The sequence below is a fragment of the Molothrus ater genome, chromosome 16 (genome assembly GCF_012460135.2).
Source record: "Molothrus ater isolate BHLD 08-10-18 breed brown headed cowbird chromosome 16, BPBGC_Mater_1.1, whole genome shotgun sequence".
Lineage (NCBI taxonomy): Eukaryota > Metazoa > Chordata > Aves > Passeriformes > Icteridae > Molothrus > Molothrus ater.
The window spans coordinates 15,491,605-15,514,525 of record NC_050493.2 but is presented as its reverse complement, the minus strand read 5'-3'; the positions used below and the strand labels follow the sequence as shown (position 1 = coordinate 15,514,525).

At 49.5% G+C, this 22,921-nt stretch overlaps 2 protein-coding genes across 2 annotated transcripts; one reads left to right on the top strand and one right to left on the bottom strand.

The window, feature by feature from the left end:
* Nucleotides 1-283: 283 nt before the first annotated feature.
* CCNF (cyclin F) lies at nucleotides 284-12,499 on the top strand. Its single transcript, XM_036392494.1, has 17 exons — nucleotides 284-374; nucleotides 1,795-1,949; nucleotides 2,365-2,471; nucleotides 3,189-3,256; nucleotides 3,711-3,904; nucleotides 4,249-4,302; nucleotides 4,846-4,950; nucleotides 5,489-5,566; nucleotides 5,954-6,105; nucleotides 6,853-7,017; nucleotides 7,855-7,978; nucleotides 8,327-8,507; nucleotides 9,443-9,530; nucleotides 9,925-10,024; nucleotides 10,292-10,422; nucleotides 10,606-10,775; nucleotides 11,322-12,499. The coding sequence occupies exons 1-17, from the start codon at nucleotides 362-364 to the stop codon at nucleotides 11,717-11,719; spliced, it is 2,283 nt and encodes a 760-aa protein (XP_036248387.1). The 5' UTR covers nucleotides 284-361; the 3' UTR covers nucleotides 11,720-12,499.
* Nucleotides 12,500-12,731: 232 nt separating this feature from the next.
* On the bottom strand, nucleotides 12,732-22,027 carry VRK3 (VRK serine/threonine kinase 3). The gene is made up of 12 exons (XM_036392519.2): nucleotides 21,899-22,027; nucleotides 21,499-21,824; nucleotides 20,005-20,057; nucleotides 17,609-17,675; nucleotides 16,817-16,901; nucleotides 16,262-16,364; nucleotides 15,826-15,918; nucleotides 15,505-15,637; nucleotides 14,638-14,758; nucleotides 14,319-14,377; nucleotides 13,604-13,753; nucleotides 12,732-13,033 (listed from the first exon to the last, which is right to left on the bottom strand). Exons 1-11 carry the CDS (start codon nucleotides 22,009-22,011, stop codon nucleotides 13,605-13,607), a joined length of 1,302 nt encoding a protein of 433 aa, XP_036248412.2. The 5' UTR covers nucleotides 22,012-22,027; the 3' UTR covers nucleotides 12,732-13,033; nucleotide 13,604.
* Nucleotides 22,028-22,921: the final 894 nt, after the last annotated feature.

Here is a 22,921-nt window from a genome sequence, read left to right as displayed (position 1 = left end):
GCGCTACAGGTTTGAACCGCCAACTGCTCCAATTCGAATTCGCATCCTCGCCGACCAATCACAGCGCGAAGGGCGGTACGGCCCCGCCCCCATCGGCATCCTGGCCAATGACAGAGCCTGCTGTGTTTAAAACAAGTGCGCGCGGGCGGTGGGCGGGGCGGTGGCGCGGCGGGCGGGCCTGGCGGGCGGGGCTCCCGCCGCTCCCGGCGCTCACTGGGCGCGCCCGGGCTGCGAGCGGGGCGTGTCAGCGCCGTGCTCCCCGCCCGCCCCCGGCACTCCGGTCCCTCCTACGTCCGTGCCGCTCTCTCGGAGCCGGGCAAGGCGCTCTGTCCGTCCGCGCAATCCCCGCGAGCGCGCCGCGATGAAGGCGGGCGGTGAGTGTGGATCTGCCCGCGGACTCCGCGGGTGCTGCTGTTTGCCGGGTCCTCCTGCTCTGAGGGGCGGCTCCAGAGCGGGCTCTGCCTGCCGGGCGCCTCCTCAGGAGGTCTGAGGGCGGGGGATAACGGGATACCTTGAGGCCGGGCTGAGGGACCGGGCCGACGGCTGCGCGCCCAAATTCAAACGCGGCGGGGGCGGTGCGGCCCGGCCCGGCCCGGCCCGGCCCGGCGGGGCTCGGGACCGGCTCTGTCCGTGCAGTGCTCCCCGCCGGGGCCGTGCCTCAGCCCTTCTGTGACCCCGGGGTCCGTGGCTGTGCCTGGCGGTTGTGCCTGAGCGCGCCTGGCCTCAAAGCCAAGGGGTCAGGATGTGCATTGCGCGTGGGAAAAGCCTCTCGGGCGTCTGTGAGTTTGCAGGGTGAGCAGGACTGTGCAGGAAACCCCATTCAAAAGTAAGAGAAAGTGTTTTTTTTACTCTAAGGGTGGCTGAACGATGGTACTTGATTGCCCAGAGCGATTGTGGGATCCACATCCTTGGAGTTGTTCAAACCCACCTGGATGTGGTCCTGCCCCGCTTGGCCGGACGGTTGAAGTGGGTGACCCCCAGAGTTCTCTTGCAGCCTAAACCACTCTGGTTTTGTGAAGCAACACATTGGAAATGAACCTGTGCCATTTCCTGTCTGTAGAAATGGAGTTTTCGCTGAGTTGCTCGTGTACCCCCTGGTCCCTATTTGGATGCTCCTATAGGCTGAACTGGCATCCCAGTTTGGGTGTCCATTTCATTTTCATGGCAATAGTACTGCTGAGGATAGTACATTTTGTGTACATAAATATGTATGTGTGTGTGTGTGTGTGTATATAAATATTGCCTTGAAATAATACTCCAGAAGATATAGGCAATGGATGTTCTATTAGCATTCCTAGCAGCAACTGCTTGGAAAGATAGGCTTGAGTAAGTTTGTTTGTCTTCTTAATATCTCTGGTTGTGTTCCAGGGACTGCTGTCAGTTGAGAAGGAAAAGTTGGGGCATGGGGGAGGTAGATGAAGTGACACTAGTGACAGTTAAACTATTTGTTACTACTGAACAGGGACAGCTGAACTGTTTGTCGCTACTAAACATGGTCACAGGAGTCAGGGCTCAGAGGGGCTCTTGTTGAAGAGCACTTGAGCTTGAGCCACCCCTACTGAGTCTCTTGGCTTCGTTAACCAATTTAAACAAGGCTTTTCTGCTCTGTGGTTTAGTCTTGTGGCAATATGAGGCATGAGATGTATATGCCTGGTTAATGTGTTTGCAGTGTCCAGTGCTGCAGTGAAGAGGTGCTCAAGTGAACACCTGTGTATGTGTGTATGACTGTGTAGTACCTTTTTTCCTTATGCTGTTCTATCACTAACTGAGGTGTCCTGTGTTTTTCTTTTCCAGTGGTTCACTGTAGGTGTTCCAGATGTTATTCTTTCCCTTCGAAGCGAAGGATAATAAAACGGCCTCGAGTCCTGACGTTCTTGAACCTCCCCGAGGATGTTCTGTTTCACATCCTGAAGGGCCTCCCTGCTGCAGACATCCTCTCAGTCAGAGCTGTAAGTGCTGCAGCTTCCCCTGTGCCAGGCTCAGGGCTCAGCTCTGCCTCCAGGAGCCTGGACTGCACACAGAACAGGCTTCTCATGTCACAGAACCTGAAGAAACCCAGAGTGCCTGCAGGGTTGAGATTTTTGCTATCCTAGGGAAAGTTTCACTTCTCACTGCTCAAGTTAAGAGTAGCAGCAGTATTTGACTGCTTTTTGTACCTTTTCTGAGGAAATTGTCCTGCCAGATTACTGTTGGTGAACAAATGGGTTTGGTTTGGCATCTCTTACTTTACTGGTTATCAGGCAAGCAGCAAGTTAAACATAACTTGTGATCAATTAGTTACTTCTCTAAATAAGATTGCAAAGACCTGTTTTTCTGTTGGTCCTTTTATTTTGGTAATCATTATTCTGTGTTCCCTCCATGCAGGTGCACTCACATCTTAAATATCTTGTGGATAATCATTCCAGTGTTTGGGCACATGCAAGTTTCCAAGACCTGTGGCCATCTCCAAACCATCTGAGGATGTTTGAAAGGTAAGTTTTAAACATCAAAGTTGTCTGGCCTTCTAGAAGATGATGTTTGAAGGAAGATTAACTATTCTAATCAGTCCTCAGTGTAAGTGGGAGACCTGAGTTATACAAAGAGGGGAAATACTTGCTTTGGCAATGAAAAAAAGGTTGATTTCAGGTCTAAGCTGCTGCTGGTCACTGCTGTCTCTTTAACCAGAGCAGGCCCTATTGCATATACCATAGTTATTTCTCTTCACAGGCATTAATATTCCAGATTGGAACGTAACACATTCCCTAAAACCTCTTTCTGGTGTTCCCATGTGAATGAACAAGTGAGGTCAGGGGCTCCAGAGAATAATCCTGTTTCTAAGTCTAAGTTGTCTTGGTCCCTTCTTGTGCAAACCAGTGTATTGAAAAACAGGTGAATTTCAATAACAAAGTTTGAAAGGGTAACAATAAATCTGCTTCAAAAAGATGGGGAACATCTTTTTATCCATCTGATTTGAAGGGGATCCATTGGTATCAGAGATTTCTTTAACACGTTTAAATGCCATGATAATGGTTTTGCTTCTGAGTGTCACTTCTTTTTGAGGCAGACCAGTATGTGCACATCACTTTGGGAGGGAGGAGCACAAGGGCTTGATGTTTTGATGCATGTCCTCGAGAGCACAAAGACCAAACTGTGGATTCTGGTGCTAGGAAGGATTTTAACCTCCAGTGCCTTCTCTGTTTGCCCTTCAGGGCTGCTGAAAGTGGTAACTTTGAAGCTGCTGTGAAGCTGAGCTTGGCATACCTGTACAACGAAGGCTGTAAGTGTGGGAGCTTGTCCTGGGGCTTTGGGGAACGTGGCATGAGGAAGTTTTACATTGCTCTGCTTAGGCACTGGCCACAAAGCTGCTACTGGGAATTCAGGGTTAGGAGTTATCCTCTGCAAACTTGTGATGAAACTCGGCTACTTTGGTAGTGGGATAAATGTATCAAAGGAGCCTGACAAGTGACAGGAGGAGCCTCCTGACACAGGGTCCTGGCAAGGCAGTTGGTATTTGCAGTATGAACCCCCCAACTTATGTTATGTGTTCCTAAAGCCTGGCTGTAGTTAAGATTTTTCTTCTTTAGCAACCTCCATGATTTCTAAGGCTCTAAATGACAGAAACAGTTCAACCTTTTCCTGTTTGTTTCCTCATGTCTGTCTTGGCCTGACTGAATGCCAAGCAGGCATTGTGAACAAACTCCGCTTGATTCCTGGCTTTCTCTCTGGTTCAGTGTCCATCACGGGCCACGGGCGTGCAGAAGTGAACGGAATAAAGGCATCTCACTACTTCAGCTTGGCCGAGCACCTGAATGTGTGTGCAGTTCCCTTTATCTGGCTGTTCATCCGTCCTCCCTGGTCCTTCTCCGGCAGCTGCTGTAAGGCTGTGGTCTACGAGAGTCTCAAGGCAGAGTGTCAGCTTGACAAGGTCAGGTTTCTCTCTGCCCTTGGCTTTACCCTACGTCAGTAACTGCATCTTGTTATTTTGGAAAGAATACTTTTATTTCCCCGAGGAGCCTCCTGTGCTCTTGTTGCTTCAACAACCGTGGCTCAGTCATTTATTGACTTTATTGCAAAACTGCACATGATAGATCATGAGTGCTGGAGGCCTGTACTGTCTCTTTGGAGAGGTTCAGTGCTATCTCAGGGATAACAAAACATACAGAAAAGCAAGGGGGAAGAATGATTGAAAGATAAACCAAAACTGTAGTCTGAAATTACTAGCAAGAATTGCTGTGGTTTAACAATGCTTTATTTTGATGCTTTCTTCAGGCTCAGAAAGGATCTATTCTCCACAGCTTGGCTAAGGTTTTGAATTTCTTTGAGGTGAGCAGTATTTCTGATGGGTTTGGATTTGGGTTTTTTTCTGGTGATGCTAATGTTGTTTACCTTGATTAAAAACATAAATCAGCCAGATGCTCTTTTACTCCTCAAGGGTCCCAGGAGTTTCTGTTCTCATGAGCTTAATTTACTGGTTGTTTAAAGGAACATTATTAACTTACTTTATTGAATTGTACAAATGGTGAAATTAATTTTAGCTTAATCATGGGCTTGCAGTATGTTCAGGTCTCAAAGGAAGCCTTCCAGTTGTAATGCCTTGTAAAACAAAAAATAAAATAAAAAGCCTTCAGTGGCAAGCAAGCCAAAAAGCATTTGTCTGGCTGAGGAAAAGCACTAACTGCTCTCAGAGCCTGCATCTGCAAATGGCAGCACTGAGTGGATGGGGAAGCATTCCTCAGAGGCTGAAGGGCATTCCCAAAGGATGGATTCTGCCTGTAGCTTTAGCTACAGTGTTCTGTAGCTTCTGAAGTGTTGAGGCATCCACTTGTCTGGACAGAAGGAATACCAATATATGCCTTTTGTTTTTAGGATGAAGGAAAAAAGAAAGAATCCCTTGAAATGCTTGAAGAATCTTCAAAACAGGGTTGTTTAATCAGCTCCTACCTCCTTTGGGAAAACAACAGAAAAGCTGCTGTAAGTAGTCATTTTTTGTCTCCAAACAACTTTTACACTAACTTCTGGATCTCTGTTATGTGCAAGGAATGTCCTCAGAAAGCAATTGCTGTTCCTCAGAGCTTACCTTCTTCATAAACAAGGAGAGTGCTAAGAACTCTCTGAAATGAGCTCTGGTGTCTGCCTTTGTGTGTGAAATGAGGCTATGAGCAGTTGTAGCCAAGGTGCCACAGAAGTTTACTCCCACTCTGCTGAAGGCCTGAGCACTGCTAGCTAGTGATCCCAGGGCTCTGGGGAACAGGAGTGGGAGGCTCCTGCCTTGTCTTTAATAAATCTGCCAAAGCTGTCCCCTTGGAATCCTGAGTGACTGCTCTCATTTCCTGTGAGGCCTGAAAAAAGGTTCTTAAAAACAGTGGTGTCATGATAAGAAACAGACTTGTTGCTGAAATAATAGATGTACCTCCAGGCAGTGTTTCTCTCTGGATACTGGTGCTACAATCCTTCTGTTTGTTGTGTAAAGGCTGTGGGTTTTTACATCTCTTTGTGTTCCTCTCTGTAGATGTCGGATCCTGGCAGATACCTCCAAAGTCTCAGGAAGCTACGAGACTACGCAGCCAAGGGCTGCTGGGAAGCACAGGTAAGACTGAGCTTTCCCAGAGCTGCAGTCTTTATTTGGTCCTTTCTGTGCTGCCATTGCAGGTTTAAATTTCTCTTTTTAGAAGCAGGACCAGCATTGCTGAGTATTGTCTTTATGTGCATGTCTGTATCTACTCTGCAGATTCTCTTCTTTGGGAAATTGCAGCACACTGGTGGCAGAATGGAGTAAAAATGCATCTTTTGATAGACTTAAAAGACTGGCCCCAAATAATCTGTGTGCTCAACATTTAAACCAAACTAAGAACTACTTTCAAGTAGTTTGCCATGTTTAGTATTTTCAGCAGGAAAAATAGAGGACTGTCCTCTGCTGCCTTAGTTTGCATTTGGTAAAATAAACATACTTTCTTTTGTGTTCTTTCTACTACAGATAGCTTTAGCCAAAGCTTGTGGGAATGGAAACCAACTAGGATTAGAAGCAAAATCTTCCAGGGAAATGGTTTCTCAAATCTTTCAAGCTTCCCTTCCTATCAGCAAGCAAAGCATCTTCACTGTGCAGAAAGGAATGAATGAAATAATGAGGTAGGAACTTGGATCCAGGAGTGAGGCCTCACAGCAAAAACTATTCCCTATTTCCCTGTATGTCCCTGCAATCCTTCTACAGTTTCTCTAGAGAACCTGTGCCAGGGTCTCATGGCCCACACGGGGAAGCATTTCTTCCCATCTAGCCCTGCCATCTGTCAGTGTGAAGCCATTCTCCCTTGTCCTGTCACTTCAGGCCTTGTCCAAAGTCCCTATTGACTCCCTTTTCCTGAATAAACACTTGCAGCAGTGTCACCCGTGTTAGCCTGCCCCTTAATCTTTATGGATGAGCTCTGTACCCTTCCCTAGGCAGACCTTGATACATTCCAGTTGCTCTCTCACGTGGAGGGCAGCTCCACCACTTCCCCTTGCTGGCATTACTTTCCTAAAAAAGTACATAACCATGCATGGCAGCATTCCAGCCACATGGGTGTCCCAGTGTGGCTCTGTAATGGCAATGGGATCATGGCCCTGTGACCACACACACATCTCCAACTCCTCCTGTTTATTCCCCACACTATGTGTGTTGGTGTGCAGGGAGGGGATGGGGCAGGCAGGTTTGCCAGGAGGGCTGCAGGAGGATCCACCACAGCCACAACTGCACTTGAGGGAGTTGGCTCTTCTCTTGGGAGGCATGTCAGGAACACTTGTCACTGCTCTGCTTGCCCTGGCTCATTCTCCAGCTGGATGTCATAGTGTGGGACACCACTTCCCAAGTTCTTCCTTAAGTCTCTCTTCCTGTTCTAGGTATATCCTGGTGGATTGGCTGGTGGAAGTGGCTACCATGAAGGACTTTTCTAGCCTGTGCCTGCACATGACAGTGGGATGTGTGGACCGTTACTTGACGCTGAGACCTGTACCTCGTGCTCGGCTCCAGCTTTTGGGAATAGCCTGCATGGTCATTTGCACACGGTGAGGGTTCTGGCTGCTGAGCAGAGGTGGTCATTATGATCTTCCAAATTCTTGTAATACTGGAAATATTGTAATACTGGAAAGGCTCTTTGACTTTCCTCTACTTTGACTGCTGTTGAACTGTTTACATACAAACACAGACTGTGTAAATGAGGCAAAAAAGGTAGTTTCTTGAAGGTTTTTTTCTTATTTAAACACATAAGTTTAAATCCATAGTTGTGGATTGCTCTACATGCATTCCAGCAACTGGAGTCTTTGACACCATATTGGCATGAGACATCTGGAAAGGAATAAAAGCAGCAGCGTTCCATAGTTGAGCCTGTGTACACTCAGATGAACTGCATGGTGTGGTGGAAGATTATCCTTGTGTGTTGATTTCCTTAATATCTTGCATCTTAACCTAGGAGAGGCTTCATAGATGAAGAATTAGGATCAGAGAATCACAGACTGGATTGGGTTAGAAGGGGTCTTAAAGATCATCTCATCCCACCCCCTGCCATGGGCAGAGACATCTTCCAGTATCCCAGGATGTTTCCAAGCCCCGTCCAGCCTGGCCTTGGACACTTCCAGGGATCCAGAGGCAGCCATAGTGTCTCTGGGCCTCACCACTCTTGCAGCAAAGAATTTTTTCTGTATTAGGAAGAACATTCCAAATTAGGAATGTTCTAGTTGGTGGTTCCATCTTACAGGGGAAATAAAGAGCTGCAATTCTTTGCTAGTCTACCTGGGAAAGTACCTTGTGAAGTTGTTTAACTCTGGTCATTGTGGGTGCAGTTATCTACTATAAGTGCACAAATCCCCTTTCTGCTGGGGCTAACTTAATATTTAACATTACAGTTTCATCAGCAAAGAGATGCTGACAATACGGGAAGCTGTGTGGCTGACAGACAACTCCTACAAATATGAAGAGTTGGTCAGAATGATGGGCGAGATAATTTCTGCCTTAGAAGGAAAGATAAGGGTGAGTTTGGAAAGTGGATGGAATATTTCCCTGCCCTTTGGTTGCTGTTCAAGTCAGGCTGTAGCAGTTCCTATCTCATGAGTCAGGGGTTTAAGTCAGAGTTCTCAATCAACTGTGGAACCTGTGCATGTCTCAGAGCATGCAGATACAGAACCCTCTGCCTTCTGTAGAGGTTAAAACTTCACTTTTAAGAGGCCATTTATTCCATCACTGGAGAATGCATCGATGTCAATGTAGTAGTTAAACAGAAAAGCCCCAAACAAACAAAATCCAGCACCTGGAAACAGCTGTTCAAAAGACTTTGTGCTGGTCTTGTATTTCCAACCTCTGTTCTCCTTTCTGCACTAGATACCCACCATTCTGGACTACAAAGAAGTTCTGTCAAGCATTGTCTCACTGGAGAGAAGAACTCTTCACCTTTACAGCTTCATCTGTGAGCTGTCCCTCCTGAACACGAGCCTCAGTGTGTATTCCCCAGCCCGGCTGGCTGCTGCTGCACTGCTGCTGGCCAAGATCCTGCATGGGCAAGGTAACCCGTCCTACCTCAAGCACAGGCTGCCAGTCTGCCTTCTCTTTCTAGGGAGATTTTTTGGAGGTTTTTGGGTGTTAGTTTGTCTTTAGGCAAGATGTCCCAATCACTTGGCTGGAGGATGTGGACAGAGGGGTGGAGAAGAAGAGGACAGATATAAGAAGTCAGAATGAAGAGCTGAGTTCAGCCTGTTTGGCTGTATTGGGCAACCCAGGTGATTAGAGGGCTGGAACAGCTCTGCTATGAGGAAAGGCTGGGAGAATTGGGATTGTTCAGCCTGGAGAAGAAAAGCTTCAGGGTGACCTAATTGTGGCCTTCTAGTACCTGAATGGAGCTGACAGGAGACATGGACAAGAGTCCATTTACAAGGGCCTAGAGAGACAGGACAAGAGGAAATGGCTTCCCACTGCTAGAGGACTGGGTTAGATGGGATATTGGGAAGGAATTGTTTCCTGTGAGAGTGGTGAGGCCCTGGCACAGGGTGCCCAGAGCAGCTGTGGCTGCCCCTGGATCCCTGGAAGTGTCCATGGCCAGGTCAGACAAGGTTTGGAGCAAGCTGGGATAGTGGAAGGCGTCCCTGCCCATGGCAGGGAGTGGAATGAGATGGGCTTTGAAGTCCCTTCTAACCCAAACGATTCCATGACTCTGATTCTATTTTACCTCTTTATAGTGGTGATGAACTAGAGCGTTAGCATCAGACTATGCAGGCTTTGTATTTAAATGAGCCTGAAGATTTCTGTCGTTAGGTCTAACATCAGTTTGGCAGATAAACCTATCCTTAAAGCCAGCTGTGAACTTGAACAAACTATGGACAGATATAAGCTTGCAAATATCACGATCCTTAACCTATTAAAGAAAATAAGCTGACTCACTACAGAACGACTACACTTCATGAATATGTAATTCAATATATGAATATGTACTCTCTTCTCCAGCACACTCCTGGACCAGCCAGCTGTCTGAGTGCACTGGTTTCTCTCAAGAAGACCTCTTGCCCTGCGTGCTGAGCCTCCACCAAAAGTGGTAATGGTTTGGGGACTCTTTGAGGGGACACATGAGTACTTGGATTGCAGCTCTGGCAAATGTGCTGCACCTGTAGAGTCAGCCCTTCCCAGTGAAGGAAGGGGCTTTGGTTAGCTGCCTTGCTCCCCTGCCACAGGGCACTAAGGTCCAGTTCAGGGACAGCTGTTCTATTTCTGCCAGCTGGTCTGGCCCTGGGTCACAGAAAACAGGGACAGAAAAGGAATTAGATGCTCACATACTTAGAAGCCACCAGGTGTCCTGATGAAGCTGCTGAAACACCAACTCCCTTAGCACAGCACTGAGCAACAGAGGAAAATTATCTAACTTGGCAGGTTTTCTTAATACTGTTTCATAGAATCCATTGTAAGATAGGGGTTTCAATCTTTCTTTCCAGCTTCCATGATGATGTCCCAAAGGATTACAGGCAGGTGTCCCTCATGGCAGTAAAACAGCGATTTGAAGATGAGCGCTATGAAGAAATTGGCAAAGAACAGGTGGGTGAGCTGTGGCTGCATCTGCTGCTGACACCCAGAGCAGAGCTGCTGTCCCATGGCAGGCTGTGTGAATAAAGTGAGAGTTTAAAAATTGAGTTGCAGGGACTCTTGACTGATGTTTGAGTGCCTGTGGGAAGAACTCACTGGGATAGATTTCTCCTAGAAAATAAATAATCTCCTTCTGGCTATTTAGTTCTCGTAAGAATCTCATGGTCTAATTCTTACAGGTGCTTTGACTTTTAAAAATTTATTTATTTAATATTTTAGGTTATGAGTTACAGCCAGCTCTGCTCATTGTTGGGTGTGAAACAGAAGGACCCAGAGCCCAGTCCCTTGCACAGGAACGTAGTGGAAATTCAGACTTTCCTCAGCTCTCCTTCTGGAAAGAGAGCTAAAAGGTGAGTATAACTCATGGCTGTCAGCAGCTCTGAAGATCAGCCAGAGCCTTTCCTCTTCTCTGGTACCCTGAGGTTTCATTCCTAAATACAATCTATTTTTCTGTCACCATCTTGACATACCTATTAAAAGAGCTGGAAAAGACTTGGATTTTGACATATGATTTCTGGGGTGTTTTGCTACAGGAGGAGGGAAGACAGCATTCAGGATGACAGAGGCAGCTTTGTGACTACACCCACAGCAGAGCTGTCCTCCCAGGAAGAAAGTCTGCTGGACAACTTCCTTGACTGGAGTTTAGATTCCTGCTCTGGTTATGAAGGTGATCAGGAAAGTGAAGGCGAGCGAGAAGGAGATGGTGAGCAGTTTATTCTTATAAAAAGCAGCCAAGAGGATTAAACCTGTCTTTTCATTTTTGCTTAAAACTGTTTCTCAGGCACCAGATGCCTAAACTTTCAGCTGAAGACCAGGTGGAAAAACTCTTCCCCTTCCCCCGTGGTTATAATTGTTAAACTCTCTCAGAGGTATCTTATCTGTTCTTTCTCTGCACTGCTTCAGAACATGATGAGGGGTTTTGTATTTGCTCAGCGTTTCAGAGTCAGGCTCTTTGCAGTGCACCAAATGTGATGAATGAGCCACTGTCTTAGAAACACTAATTAGCTGTTGGGTTTTGCTGACCCTGGGCCTGGCTGCTCATTTTCTAACAGCTCTTAGTACCTGTTCAAATGGTCTGAGGGAAGAAAAGATGCTGTGTGAATAGAGGGTGGACTTAGTGGCCTGCCCTCCAGGTGTAAGCAGACAGAAGGCTGACTCTTGCTTGGCTTTTTTTTGCTTGACTCTGTGCTGAGTGCCTGCTTGGTTCTGGATGGGGACAAACTAAGGTTTCTCTTTTCCCATCCTGCAGTGACCAGCCCCAGTGGGATCCTGGATGTGACAGTGCTGTACCTGGACCCTGCAGAGCACTGTGGCCAGGACTCCAGTGATGAGGACAGCCTGCCTGGGGAATGGGATGGCTCTGGGGCACCCCACAGGGAGGGGGAGCTGCCAGGGGCATATCTCACCCCAAGGAATCCCAACCCAGAGGGGAGCTCGGGCTACTCTTCTGTCAACACTGCCAGTCCTACATCTTCTGTTGAAGGCAGCCCTGGAGCTCCTCCCAAACCTACCTCAGCACTGCCCCACGGCAATTCCATGAACAAGGAGCCGTGCCAGCCCCATTACCTGCACAGGAGGCAAGTCAAGAGAAAAAACATGGCAGAACACACTGAAGAAAGGCTGAACTTGGCCTTCTTAAGCCTCTGATTTCTTCATGCTTTTAACTTTACTGGGATTTCTAGAAACTGTATTTCTGTTGCAGTCATACAGGGATGATAGTGAATAATTGTAAATACCTCCAAAATACCTTCCCTTCAACCTTGTCTATCTTGTACAGCTGGGCTATTTCCTCCATTCACAGCTGCCTTTTCATGTATCCCCTATTGCCTGATCCTCTGCTAAGGTTCTGCTCTCTCTATGAAATTCATAGCCCAGTTTTATCATCCCTCTTAGTGATAGAAAAGAACTGTCCTGTCCCTTGCTTTCTCTGAGGCCTGGCACTATGAATGAAATGAATTGACATTGGTTCTCAAGTTTCTGAATGTAACACTATGCTTGAATCTTCCACTTGAAAGACCTATTTTGAGGTTGTGCTGCCTTTTTACTCTGTCCAGGTCTCCTTCAGCTCCCTTCTTCTTGTCTATGGCATTTGCTGCACTGACACAAGGTTTTTATTGAAAAACCCCAGAGGTAAATGAAGGCTCACTGCAGGTCTGAGCTGCTCTCTCACCTACCTCTCACATGGTTTAAACTCCATTTGCCTCTTCTCTTGTTGCCATGTTTTCTTCACCTGAAAAATCCTTCTGTGCCTTAACACATAGGAATTGGAATACTAAGGTACAAGACTTCAAAAAGATGTCACTGAAGCTAACACTGGAACTAGACTCCAGGACTGCCAATTTACTGTGGCATTGGCAACAGTTCAGCTACACACAGTGTAGTGAGTGTTTATTGACTGGTTTTTTATAAAATTGTTTTGTTAGTAGAGATGGATCCTGGTCTTCTTTCCCCTCATTCCCTGGGCCGAGGCCTGGAGAACTGCTGGGATGAGGTCAGGGTTTAGCTCTGAGCTGAGTTCTGATGGTTAGGTTGCAGTGGCACCGCCTGAAGGCTATTTACACAAATCTGACAAGGAGCACAGGGCTCAAATCACCCTCACAACCCAACAGCAACTCCAGAGAGGCCTTGAATCTTCCAAATAAACAAGAGCAGCCTTGGGTGGTTTTCCACAAAGTTTATTACAAAACCATGTACTGCCACTCTCATTCAAAAGAGAAAATCCCTGATTTAGTTTCCTGGCTCATGGTGGCTTCACTGCAGTTCTCCAGCTACTGCTTCCCCTGATCTGCCACGCAGGAGTCTCTTCATATTAATTTGGTACAGCAGCAGCTCAAACTTCAGCACTGGGTCACATTACAGGAGAAGAAAACGCTTACAAAAACCTCTCATTCTAAAACTGGTAAAAGTGAAAATATATTTGGGAAAGGCCTCACTGCAGAAAGCTCTAAACTCTTCCTTGATCTGAAAAAAATAAAAGCAGAAAAGGGGAAGATGAATCAGTTTGAATGCCTTCCCAGGAGGAGGAAATTAGGTGAAGAGCTGACTCTGTACTCCTGCTGCTGGATGCAGAGCCTTGGCTGATGCAGCCTTGCACTAAAACCAGATCTGGCTCTGTACCAAGCCTCACTCTTCGAGGTGCCTCATGGCTAAAATAGCAGGTGGGCACTAGAACCAGAGCTACAGGCTGAGAGAGAAAAGCAAAACCTACAGCCCAGATCTTCAGATATAAAAAAAAAATAATTGCCAGATGGCCTGAGTCTGCATTTTGTTATCACCTCCATAGCCCTGCAGCTCCTTCAGCATTTGCTTTATTAACCCTTGTTGTATTCCTTCCTGGGGAAGTGTTTCCAGAAAAACTTGAGGAAACACAGGCTAAGCCTGGCTTTGTGCAGCACTGGATCGGTATCCACAGGGAATGCCATGTCAGGAGGAGCAGGTTGGTTTCAGCTGGAGAGATGTCACAGCCCAGCCTGCTCTGTCCTCACCTGCCGGTGGCAGCACAGGGCACACGCAGGAGGTGCCAGCACTCACCTCAGGGCACCACTGGGACATCCACGCAGTCGTAAGCCGAAGCTTTCATCTTTTCCAGTGGCTTCCCCAGGAGCTGCCGCAAGGCTGCGTAGTCAGGCTTCTCCTCGTACTCCAGGGCCAGCACCTGCTCCAGGTAGTTCTGCAGGGCATCTGCAAGGAAAGGCTTTGTGGGAGCAGCACAGAAACTCCAGCTGCCAAATGGCCATTTCAGGCTGCTTGTCCTGCAGCCAGCTCACCCACCCCCCAGGCAGCTGCAGAGAGGAAAACCAAACCAAGGCTAATACAAAGCTCAAAGAATCACCCAATTATACAATAAAAGAGAATCACCAACTGGTTTGGGTTGGAAGGGACCTTGAAGCCCATCTCCTTCCACCCCTTGAACACTTTTCAGGCATGGAACAGCCACAGCTTCTCTGGGCAACAAAATGGGATGGGGAAGTGTCCTCTAGCCCCAGGTATTTCATTTCTAAACCCACCAGCACAGCTCTCCCTTCAGCAAGGTTCATTAAAGCATATCATGGAAAGCGGCCCTCATTCTTCTGTACAGAAAACAAGTGATTTGTTCCCAGCCTGCCAGACAGTTCATGCAATGCTTGGTCACCATCACCACTGGAAGCCATTCTGAACCAGCACCCCAGCACAGAGAAAGTTCTGCCTTCAGGTACAGTCAGTCCTTCATCCCTGAGTCCCATTGCCACTGAGTGCAAGCCCATACCTGGAATGGATCTCTGCCTGAAGCACAGTTGGAGAAGGCATCTCACATCCTTTCTGTACCTGTCAGAAGGAGAGGCAATGGAGTAGGCACCTGAGCACCTGGCTTTGACAAAAAAAAATCCCAGAAGGCTGAATTCAGCTGGCCATGTTCTGGATGAAGCAGAACCTGGGGTTCACCAAAAACCCTGGGGCCAGGCTCAGCCTTGGCTGTGGGATTTGCCACATCCCAACAGTGTATTGTGACCTGGGGATTTCAGTCACAAACCCCCCTCGCTGCTTTCTGCTGAGCATTTCCCAGAAGAATAGATGATTTCTCCTACCTTTCTTTCTGTTCCATCACAGCTTTTACTTTGTCCAGCTCATCAGACCAAGGCAAAGTGCCACAGAGCCATTTCAGAAGACAGTAGCCCAGAGATTCCAAGTCACTCCGTCGAGATGGTCCTGATGGGAAACATGAGACATTCAACATCACTCATGAAGGGGCAGAAGTAAAGAAATTCAGGAGCTTCATGAGGATGTGCTCTGGGGTATCAATACTCCTGGAAGCCTGCTAACATAGTTCAGGAATCACCTCCCAGCATCTGGAGAAAGATTTCCTGAACACTGTGAAAGAGCAGTCACATCCCAGCCAGGAGAAGGACAGAATTTGGCACAGGCTGCCCAGGATAGTGTGGAGTCTCCATCCCTGGAGGGATTTAAAAGTCATGTAGATGTGGCACTTGGAAACTTGGGTTAGTGGTGACCTTGGCAGTGCTGAGTTTACAGCTGGACTCAATGATCTTAAAGGTCTTTTCCAACAAAAGTGATTCTATGATTTAAATGCCTTTCCAGCTCTCATTGCTTCAAGGTCAGAGCACAGCCTGCTGCAAATCTGTTTTGGGCAGGGATCCTGTCTGGCTTGAAAAAGATCCCTGCTAAGCCAGCACGAAGGGCCTTGTTTTCTATTCCCCACACGCCTGCAGCAGCCAAGGCTCCAGATGGAGCAGGAACATCCCTGCTGCAATCACTGAATGACCTGGCAAGTCCCAACACAGCAGCCATCAGGAGGCAGGAGTGAACAGCCCAAATAGGAACCCAGTTTCTGGTGCATGTGAATGCCTGGAAAGCAGCAGTGCCAGCAGGGAGCCCGAGCTCCAGGGAGCACCACCACAGGAGCAGCCCCAGCACGTGTCACAAACCAGACCCACCTGTGCCCTTGTGGCTGTCCAGGCTGATGAACTCCACCGTGCCTTCGTGAGGGGTCCTGCTGCCCTCGCGCCAAGCCACGTGCTTGCCCCCGGGGCAGTAGCGGAACGCGAAGGCGTAGCCAGCGAGGGTCACCTGCAGGGCAGCACAGAGCACCCACCTGAGTGCAGAGCAGCCCCCAGGGCTGCCCCACAGCTCCCACTCGAGCATTGTCCAGCCTGCTCTGCTGCCCTGCCCAAGGCAGGGACCTGGAGGCTGCCTTATCCCAAGTCACCATGCCACCTCCAGTGCCCTTTCCTGGCAGCACTGCTCCTGCTCCCTACCTGTGAGAGGTCTGCTGGGTTCAGATAGATGTTCTCAGCAGTGATGTCCCCATGCACATACTCATTCCCATGAATGTACTCCAGGCAGTCTAGCTGAGAATAAACAGGGGGAGCATATCAGATCCATGCAGGCTCCTGCAGCACCCTGGCTGTCACTGAGCTGGACCTTCCCCAGCTCCCTGTGGCCATGTGGATGAGCACTAAAAACACCACATCTCACAGCCTTCAAGTTTAAAGGTCAGGTTTTTCTCATTCTTCTTATCCCAAATTCCTTCAAGGTGACACAGTGCTCAAAAGATGCTACTGAAGTCTACAGCAGGTTTAGAGACCCCACCCAAGCCCCTGGACCAGCTTTAAAACACCTCTAGGAGATCCAGAGGAAAGTTAGAAGTCTTTTCGGAAAAAGTCCCTTGGGAAGGATTGGTTCTCCACATACCACACGAACTGCAATCTGAAAAGCTGCCTTCTCCTTCAGCAGGTGCAGGCCATCGCTCAGGACCGACTGAAGAGATCGCCCCAAATCAGAGAACACCAAAAACCTGCAAGAGAAAAGGGCTTTGCACATTGCAGTACCTACCTGGTTTGGAGACCCTGCAACAGGGTCAAGTGATCCATTGGACCCCACTTCAACTCCAAGCTGATCTGGGCAAACACTTCCTTGACTTTTGATAAAAGAAAACTTTTATAAAGGAGACAGGTGTGCTTGTCATGTGTTGTAGACACACAGCCTGAATCTCCCCTTTGTGTTAAGTGTCAAGGACCAAAATAAGGTGTCCTCTGGCCTGAAGGGCAGCAGCAGCAAAAGCAGTAACTTCACCAGCAACACAAGGACTGAAGGAAACAAAGCAATGAGAGGCAAACCATTTAAGAGATGATAGGAGCAGTGCATAAAGTCAGGAGCCCAAGGGGCAATGACAAAAGGACTAGAGAGCAAGCAGAGGAGAGGGAAAGCCAGAGATGCTCAGACAGCCCAAGGGTTCAGTCACCTCACCTGTAGCTGTCTGCATGCAGTCCAAAGCCAACACAGTTTGGGATGCCCAGCAGAGGCACGGAATGCCACTTTTTCCACTTCTCCACTACAAGAGAAGAGGACAGTGCAGCAGATGCTGCTGAGGAGCTCCAGGAGGAAGGAGTTAATGATGCTCCTCCTCTGAAGGTCTGCTCTGCCCTGGAGAGCTGACAGTGGCCTCTCATCCTGACTCTGTCCCCAGAATTCCAGTCTCATGTGTGCAAGAATGGAGCAGGGAAGATTCTGGGAATGCCAGAGCAGGCTATGGCATGGGATTGCTACAGGGCTGGGGAAAACAAGGAGAGGGGAGAGAGAGGGGATGAGGGACAAGCAGATTTTTACACTTCTCCCAGAAGTATAGATTTGACATAAACTCTTCCATCCCCCTTGCCTACATTCTCTGGGCAGCTTTGTTCTTGCTCAAGTTTTGGGATCAATGGAGTTGATACCAGAGAGCTGCTGAGAGAACCACCCATGGAAGAGGGACAGGAGGGTGAGCCAGGAGGGTGAGCCAAGGTGAGACAGGCTGCAGGGCTGGGCAGTTCCCAGACACATCAAGGCAGAGTGAGGAGCACAAGAAAGCTGTGCTCATACTGCACTGTCCTACAGCACACAGACTGCTGGGAGAACTGGCATTGACCAAACTCCTCAGCACTCTGGCACTAACCAAGCAGGGGATTATTTTATCCTAGTCTGGCCTTCCAAGAGATTCACATAACTGATGAAAGGGAATGCCAGTTATCCTTAGTCCTTGCCCTCACAAGAAGCACCAACCTGTGCCTGCCTTCGCAGCTCGCTGGAAGAAATTCTGTTCATTGTAGATCCTCCCATCTTTGGCATCCTAAAGGGAACAGGGAGGAGTGTTATTTCAGCCACACACATCCTGCTGGAAAGGAAAGCTTGGGTAAGATTGCTATAAGACCTTAACTACTCATTTTAAAGAAAGCAAAGATCAACTAACAGAGCTGAGAGCAGAGCTCAGGTGTCTTGGTTCCCTATTTAATGCTGTCCCTAACAAACACATCAACTCTTGAGTATCAGCACAAATAGGAGAGGGGCCATCTCAGGTTGGGCCTTTCCAGCAGCCCATTTACAGCTCTCTGAGGGTTAACAACAGCCAGGCAGTGCAGCCCAGGCACAGCATGGAGAGAGCTGTGGTCCCACAGCTGTTATGTTAACGGGAGCCAGAGGTGACCTTCTTAGCCACAGCAGGGATGAGGGCATTTCTACAAACACACAAGTCTCTACAGAGAGCTGTAACATTTATTCTAGCTGTCAGAAAGTGAGACAGGAAAGTCTGTATTAGTAACATTTGAGGTATTGCTGTCATCGAGTTACCTCAACTGCACACAGTTCCCACTCAGAATGTCTGTGTTTGCCTACACACACGTATCTACTCAACACTAACTCAGGATAGCTGCTATCCTGCATGGGAGAAAGCAGTGGTGTTATATTCTACCTGGTTTGGTACAAAACTGGTATCAAAGCTGGAGGAACAGCAGACAGCACAGACCATGTCCCAGAAGGGTATTTCACTCTGCATCTTGCCTGTGAGCCCATGTGGGTCATCAAACCCCAGAGCCAAAATGCTCTCATGTGCCATATCACACTCCACAGTGCTCAGCAGACCACCAAGCAGCCAAAAGAAAAACAGAGAAGTTGGGAGTGTTGCCTACAGATTGATTACAGTTTCCCACCATCTGTGGCACTTAGCAGATTTTTCTCATCCACACTGTATTCCTTCTCCATCCTCTTACATGTCTCCTCTAACAAAAGGCAGAGGGATTATCCAAGTGCATGCAAGAGCCCCACAGAGCCATCAGTCAGCACTGGCCCTCCTACAAACCAGCAACCCCCAAGAGCCACAGTAGACAAGAAAACAGTCTTTCAGCTCTGGTTCGTTAGCTACTGAAAATCAATCTACTGAATTTCCACAACAGAACAGATGTTACTGGAAATAACACATTTCTGGAGAGCCCAAGATATTGACAAGTACCTGGAAAGCTGGCTTGGAACTCCAACTATAATTCCTATGTGATTTCAAAGTGTGCTCTGGCTTTACATAGTGTCTCCATGCTAGCTCTCACACAGCCCCAGCACAGCACCAAATTCCAACCTCTCCAGTTTCCCCAGACTTGAGCAGGCTGTGTGCACGCCTTCCATCGAGGAGAAAAGTTGGTCTGTGTCCTGGATTGTCAAGCAATTTGTATTCTATTTGCCATCTGTATGGCAGCTGTCTTCTGTTAAGTGGGCAGTTTTTCTTATCTCTTCCACAACCACTCCTCCCTCTGGGGAGACACCTGCTGATAACAGGCTATTGAATGTCACTGCATGACTGATGCATGACTGATAAGAACTACAGCATCCCATTGGGAGATGTGAGCCCAGAGGGGAGAGCCAAGCATTCTACCCAGATATAATCTGGAGATCCTGAACACCTGCACAGCTTCTCCACTGGATTCCCAGAGGAACAGCAGCTGCCTCTTCCCCTGGATCTTCAGAGGAAGACTCCACCCTTTCCTACAGGATCCCTGTTCCAGGAGAACCACCCCTGGCACTGCAGGAGGGCTGAGCCACAATTCCAATGGGACTGCTACCAACACCCTGACCCACAGGGTGTCAGGCTGTGTTCTGACTCTGACAGCGTTGTTTTAGTTTACTGCATTGTTTATTTTATCCTTTTATTTTCTTCCCTAGTAAAGAACTGTCATTCCTGATCCCACATTTTTTTTGCCTGAGAGCCTCCTTAATTTAAAATTTATAGCAATTTGGAGGGAGGGGGTTTACATTTTCCACTTCAGGGTAGGCTCCTGCTTTCCTTAGCAGGCACCTGTCTTTCCAAACCACAACAGTCTGACATTCCCTAATCAAGATCTCCACCTCACACCACCAAGCTCAGTTCTGCAGGCTCCTGAGCCTGGTCAATCAAAGCAGCAGCCTTCTGTTATTAAGGCTTCAGGGGTTTTTTTAATCCTCATATCCATTTTCTTCACATCTTTCCAGAAAAGCCAACTGAAATCCCAGCACAACACCCTCAGGTTAGATTCATCTCCTAATTTAGCAGGGGCCTCTCTGACCACTCTCTCCCAATTTCTCAGATACTCTCAGCCCAACAGGTCAGGACACAGTACTCTATGCACAATTCCTTACCCAAACAGATCAAAACTCACAAGTTTGAGGGAGTAGCTTTGCTTTTGAGGACAGGTTCCAGATGCTGACTGCGCTGTGGAAGGATGGAACAGATGTGGTTACAGGAGCATGGAAAAGAGGTTGTGCATCGTTAAATGCAGCCTGTGCAGCTGGATTAACTCATCCTCTGCTTCTTTCCCTTGAGCTTTGCAAAGCAACCTCTGTGACAGCGCCTTCCCACATCACTACAAAATAATTCTTACCTTGCTCCAGGAGCTCAGCACCCTGACATGCAGTGCAGTTCTGCTTAAGTCACAGAAGCATCTGGGCAGGGCTACGGTATGGGGGGGCTTTGAGGAGTATGTGAAGAATAGATCATTAGTAGAATCTCAAAGGCATCCCCAAATTCATTTGCCAAGCACTCCCTCCAGCTCACTCCATGGTTTGACAAGTCTGTAAGGGATGCCAAGTCCCTCTGCTCTGTATGGATGTTAGAGCTGTGTGTGGCTTCCCTTCTCCAAAAGGATTTGCACCCATGACTTGGCTCAGGGCAGTTCCTCCTCTCGTGCTCTTAGACCAAGTGCTATCCACAGGTTACCTGCTGCTCATCACCTAAAACCTACTTCTATAAAAGCACTCTCCACTACTGATTTTCCTTTTTATCACATTTTTTTAAAAACATAGATGGATGCTTAGACTTTGTTATGCAACAGCTTGAATAATGAAAAAGAAAGGAAAGCCAAATATCAGGCAAAACTCGGTAATGGAAAAAATTCCTCCTGGACAGCTTCCAAATTAATGAGAGTAGAACAAAAACTCCCCTTTGGAAGTTTACAACTAGACTGAAAAAATCAGCACTTTTCAGCACTAAATGGCTGAGAAGCAGCCTATGTGGTGTGGTTGCTTTCTTTGGTCCTAAAACACACTGAGAATTGACATTTAGTGGGTATTGACACCACTTACAGCACAGGAACTCCTGTACAGTGCCAGCAAATAGCTTTTGGACCTAAAAGAGAAAGAGGAAGTGTGGCCCCAACAATGGACATTTTATAGTAACAGAGCAGTGTGGCCTCGGCTTGATACTATGCTGGTGGCAGAGTGGCTGACTGGAAGATGTCCAGTGAGGAACGGCTGGAGCTGTGTCTGGGCAGGTTTAGGTTGGATATCAGGAAAGGCTCTTCCCCCCGAGGGTGCTGGCACTGCCCAGGCTCCCCAGGGAATGGGCACAGCCCCGAGGCTGCCAGAGCTCCAGGAGCTTTGGACAGCGCCGCCAGGGAAGCCCAGGGTGGGGTTGTTGGGGTGTCTGTGCAGGGCCAGGAGCTGGACTCCCGGGTACTTCCGGGTCTCTTCCAGCTCAGAATATTGTATGAATGATCCTGCAAGCCTGCGGGTCACCGCCAGCCCGGCGGACACCACGCTGTCACCCACTCCGCGGCCTCTGGGGGTTTCGGGATGTCCCGGCAGCTGTCGCCGAAGCCAGAGCCGGTGACCCCGCGCCCCTCGCCTCCCTCTGCCCGCCGCGGGCCCCACGGTACCTTCGTACACCAGCCCACAGCTGCCCTGTTCCAGCAGCCGCACCAGCTTCCACAGCCGCCCTCCCTGGTCCGTCAGCACCGTGTCCGCCGGGAGCGGCACGGCCGGGCCGGCCCGGGGCTTGCGGGGAGAGCGGGGCCCCAGCCGGGCCGCGGACGCCCGCGGGGAGGGGGAGGCGGCGGGGCTGGGGGCTGGCGGCGGGCTCGGGACCGGCGCTGCGGGCTCGGTGTGCTCCTCGGGCGGCGCGGGCAGCCTCTCGCCGCAGGCCGGGCAGAAGCGGAACGTGGGTTGCACGGCGAGCCCGCATTGCGGGCAGAACGGACCGGGCCTGCGGGACACGGACAGCGTCAGAGCCCGTCCGCCGCCCCGCTTCCACCGCCCCGCTCCCTCCGCCTCCAGCACCTAGGGGAGCCGCCGGACAGCTCCGCCCGCGGCCGCTCCGGGGTCTGTGTCCCTGCCTGTGTCCGTATCCCTGCCCCCGTCGCGCGCCGCCCGCGCACCCTCCTGCCCGGCATGGCCCCGCCGGAGCAGCCCGGGCCCGCCCGCCGCGCCGTCACCGCCACGGCGCAGGCGCCCCCCGGGCCGCGCCTCGGCCTGGCGGGACAGCGGGGCCGAGATGGGGGATCGGGGGCTTGAGGGGACCTCGGGATCTGAGGGGATACGGGGGCCGTGAGGGAACACCGGGGATCTGAGGGGACATGCGGGCTTCTGAGGGAACACCGCGCTTGTGAGGGAATACAGGCGATGTGAGGGAACACCGCGCTTGTGAGGGGGCACCGGGAATGTGAGGGGGGACCAGGGTTCACGACGGTCCCGCGGCCCGTGGGCTCCCGTGGGCCGGCCGGGCAGGGACACGGGTGGTCAGGCCGCCCCGGTGTGGGCCGGCAGAGCCTGGGGATCCCTTCTGGCCGTGCTCCCAGCGCTGCCCTGGGGCCGAGTGTTTTCACTTAATAAAAGACACCTGAGAGCTACTCAGAAAGGACCCTGAGACTGCAGAACAGGCAATCACAGGTTAATGAGTGCAGGAGTTAATGCGTGGCACAGTGTATGCACCTGTGTATCCCATCTTTTGTATACATCCTACACCTCAAGCAGGCACCGTTTCCATAAAAGAGGTGTAGGTGCACTTAAACCTTTCCCATCAGGTGGGCTGAGGCCAGGGTTTGCCTGGAGAAGGTGCCTGGCCCCTGAGCCCCCGCAGCAAATGGGTAGCAGAGGTGGGTGAGGTGAGGGCAGTAGGGACCTGGTTCTTGTCCCACAGAACATTGCACATATTAAGGTGTTTTTCAGAGGCCATCGCAGTGAGCCATGGAATACCACTGGGTGCAAGCAGGAGCAAATGGGACCTGGAAGGTGACTGCTCATCGCATGAAGAGCTGAGTGGAGCAGCTGCTCCCACAAAAGTTTAGTGTGAAGCAGGAATGC

Coding starts and splice junctions, on each gene's coding strand:
- VRK3 (XM_036392519.2), bottom strand. CDS start 22,011: ATGCCGGGCAGGAGGGTGCGCGGGCGGCGCGCGACGGGGGCAGGGATA. Junction 17,676..20,004: donor AAAGCTACTCCCTCAAACTT/GTGAGTTTTGAT, acceptor TGTTCCCTTTAG/GATGCCAAAGATGGGAGGAT. Junction 15,638..15,825: donor ACCCAGCAGACCTCTCACAG/GTAGGGAGCAGG, acceptor GCTGCCCTGCAG/GTGACCCTCGCTGGCTACGC.
- CCNF (XM_036392494.1), top strand. Junction 2,472..3,188: donor CATCTGAGGATGTTTGAAAG/GTAAGTTTTAAA, acceptor TTTGCCCTTCAG/GGCTGCTGAAAGTGGTAACT. Junction 3,905..4,248: donor CAGAGTGTCAGCTTGACAAG/GTCAGGTTTCTC, acceptor TGCTTTCTTCAG/GCTCAGAAAGGATCTATTCT.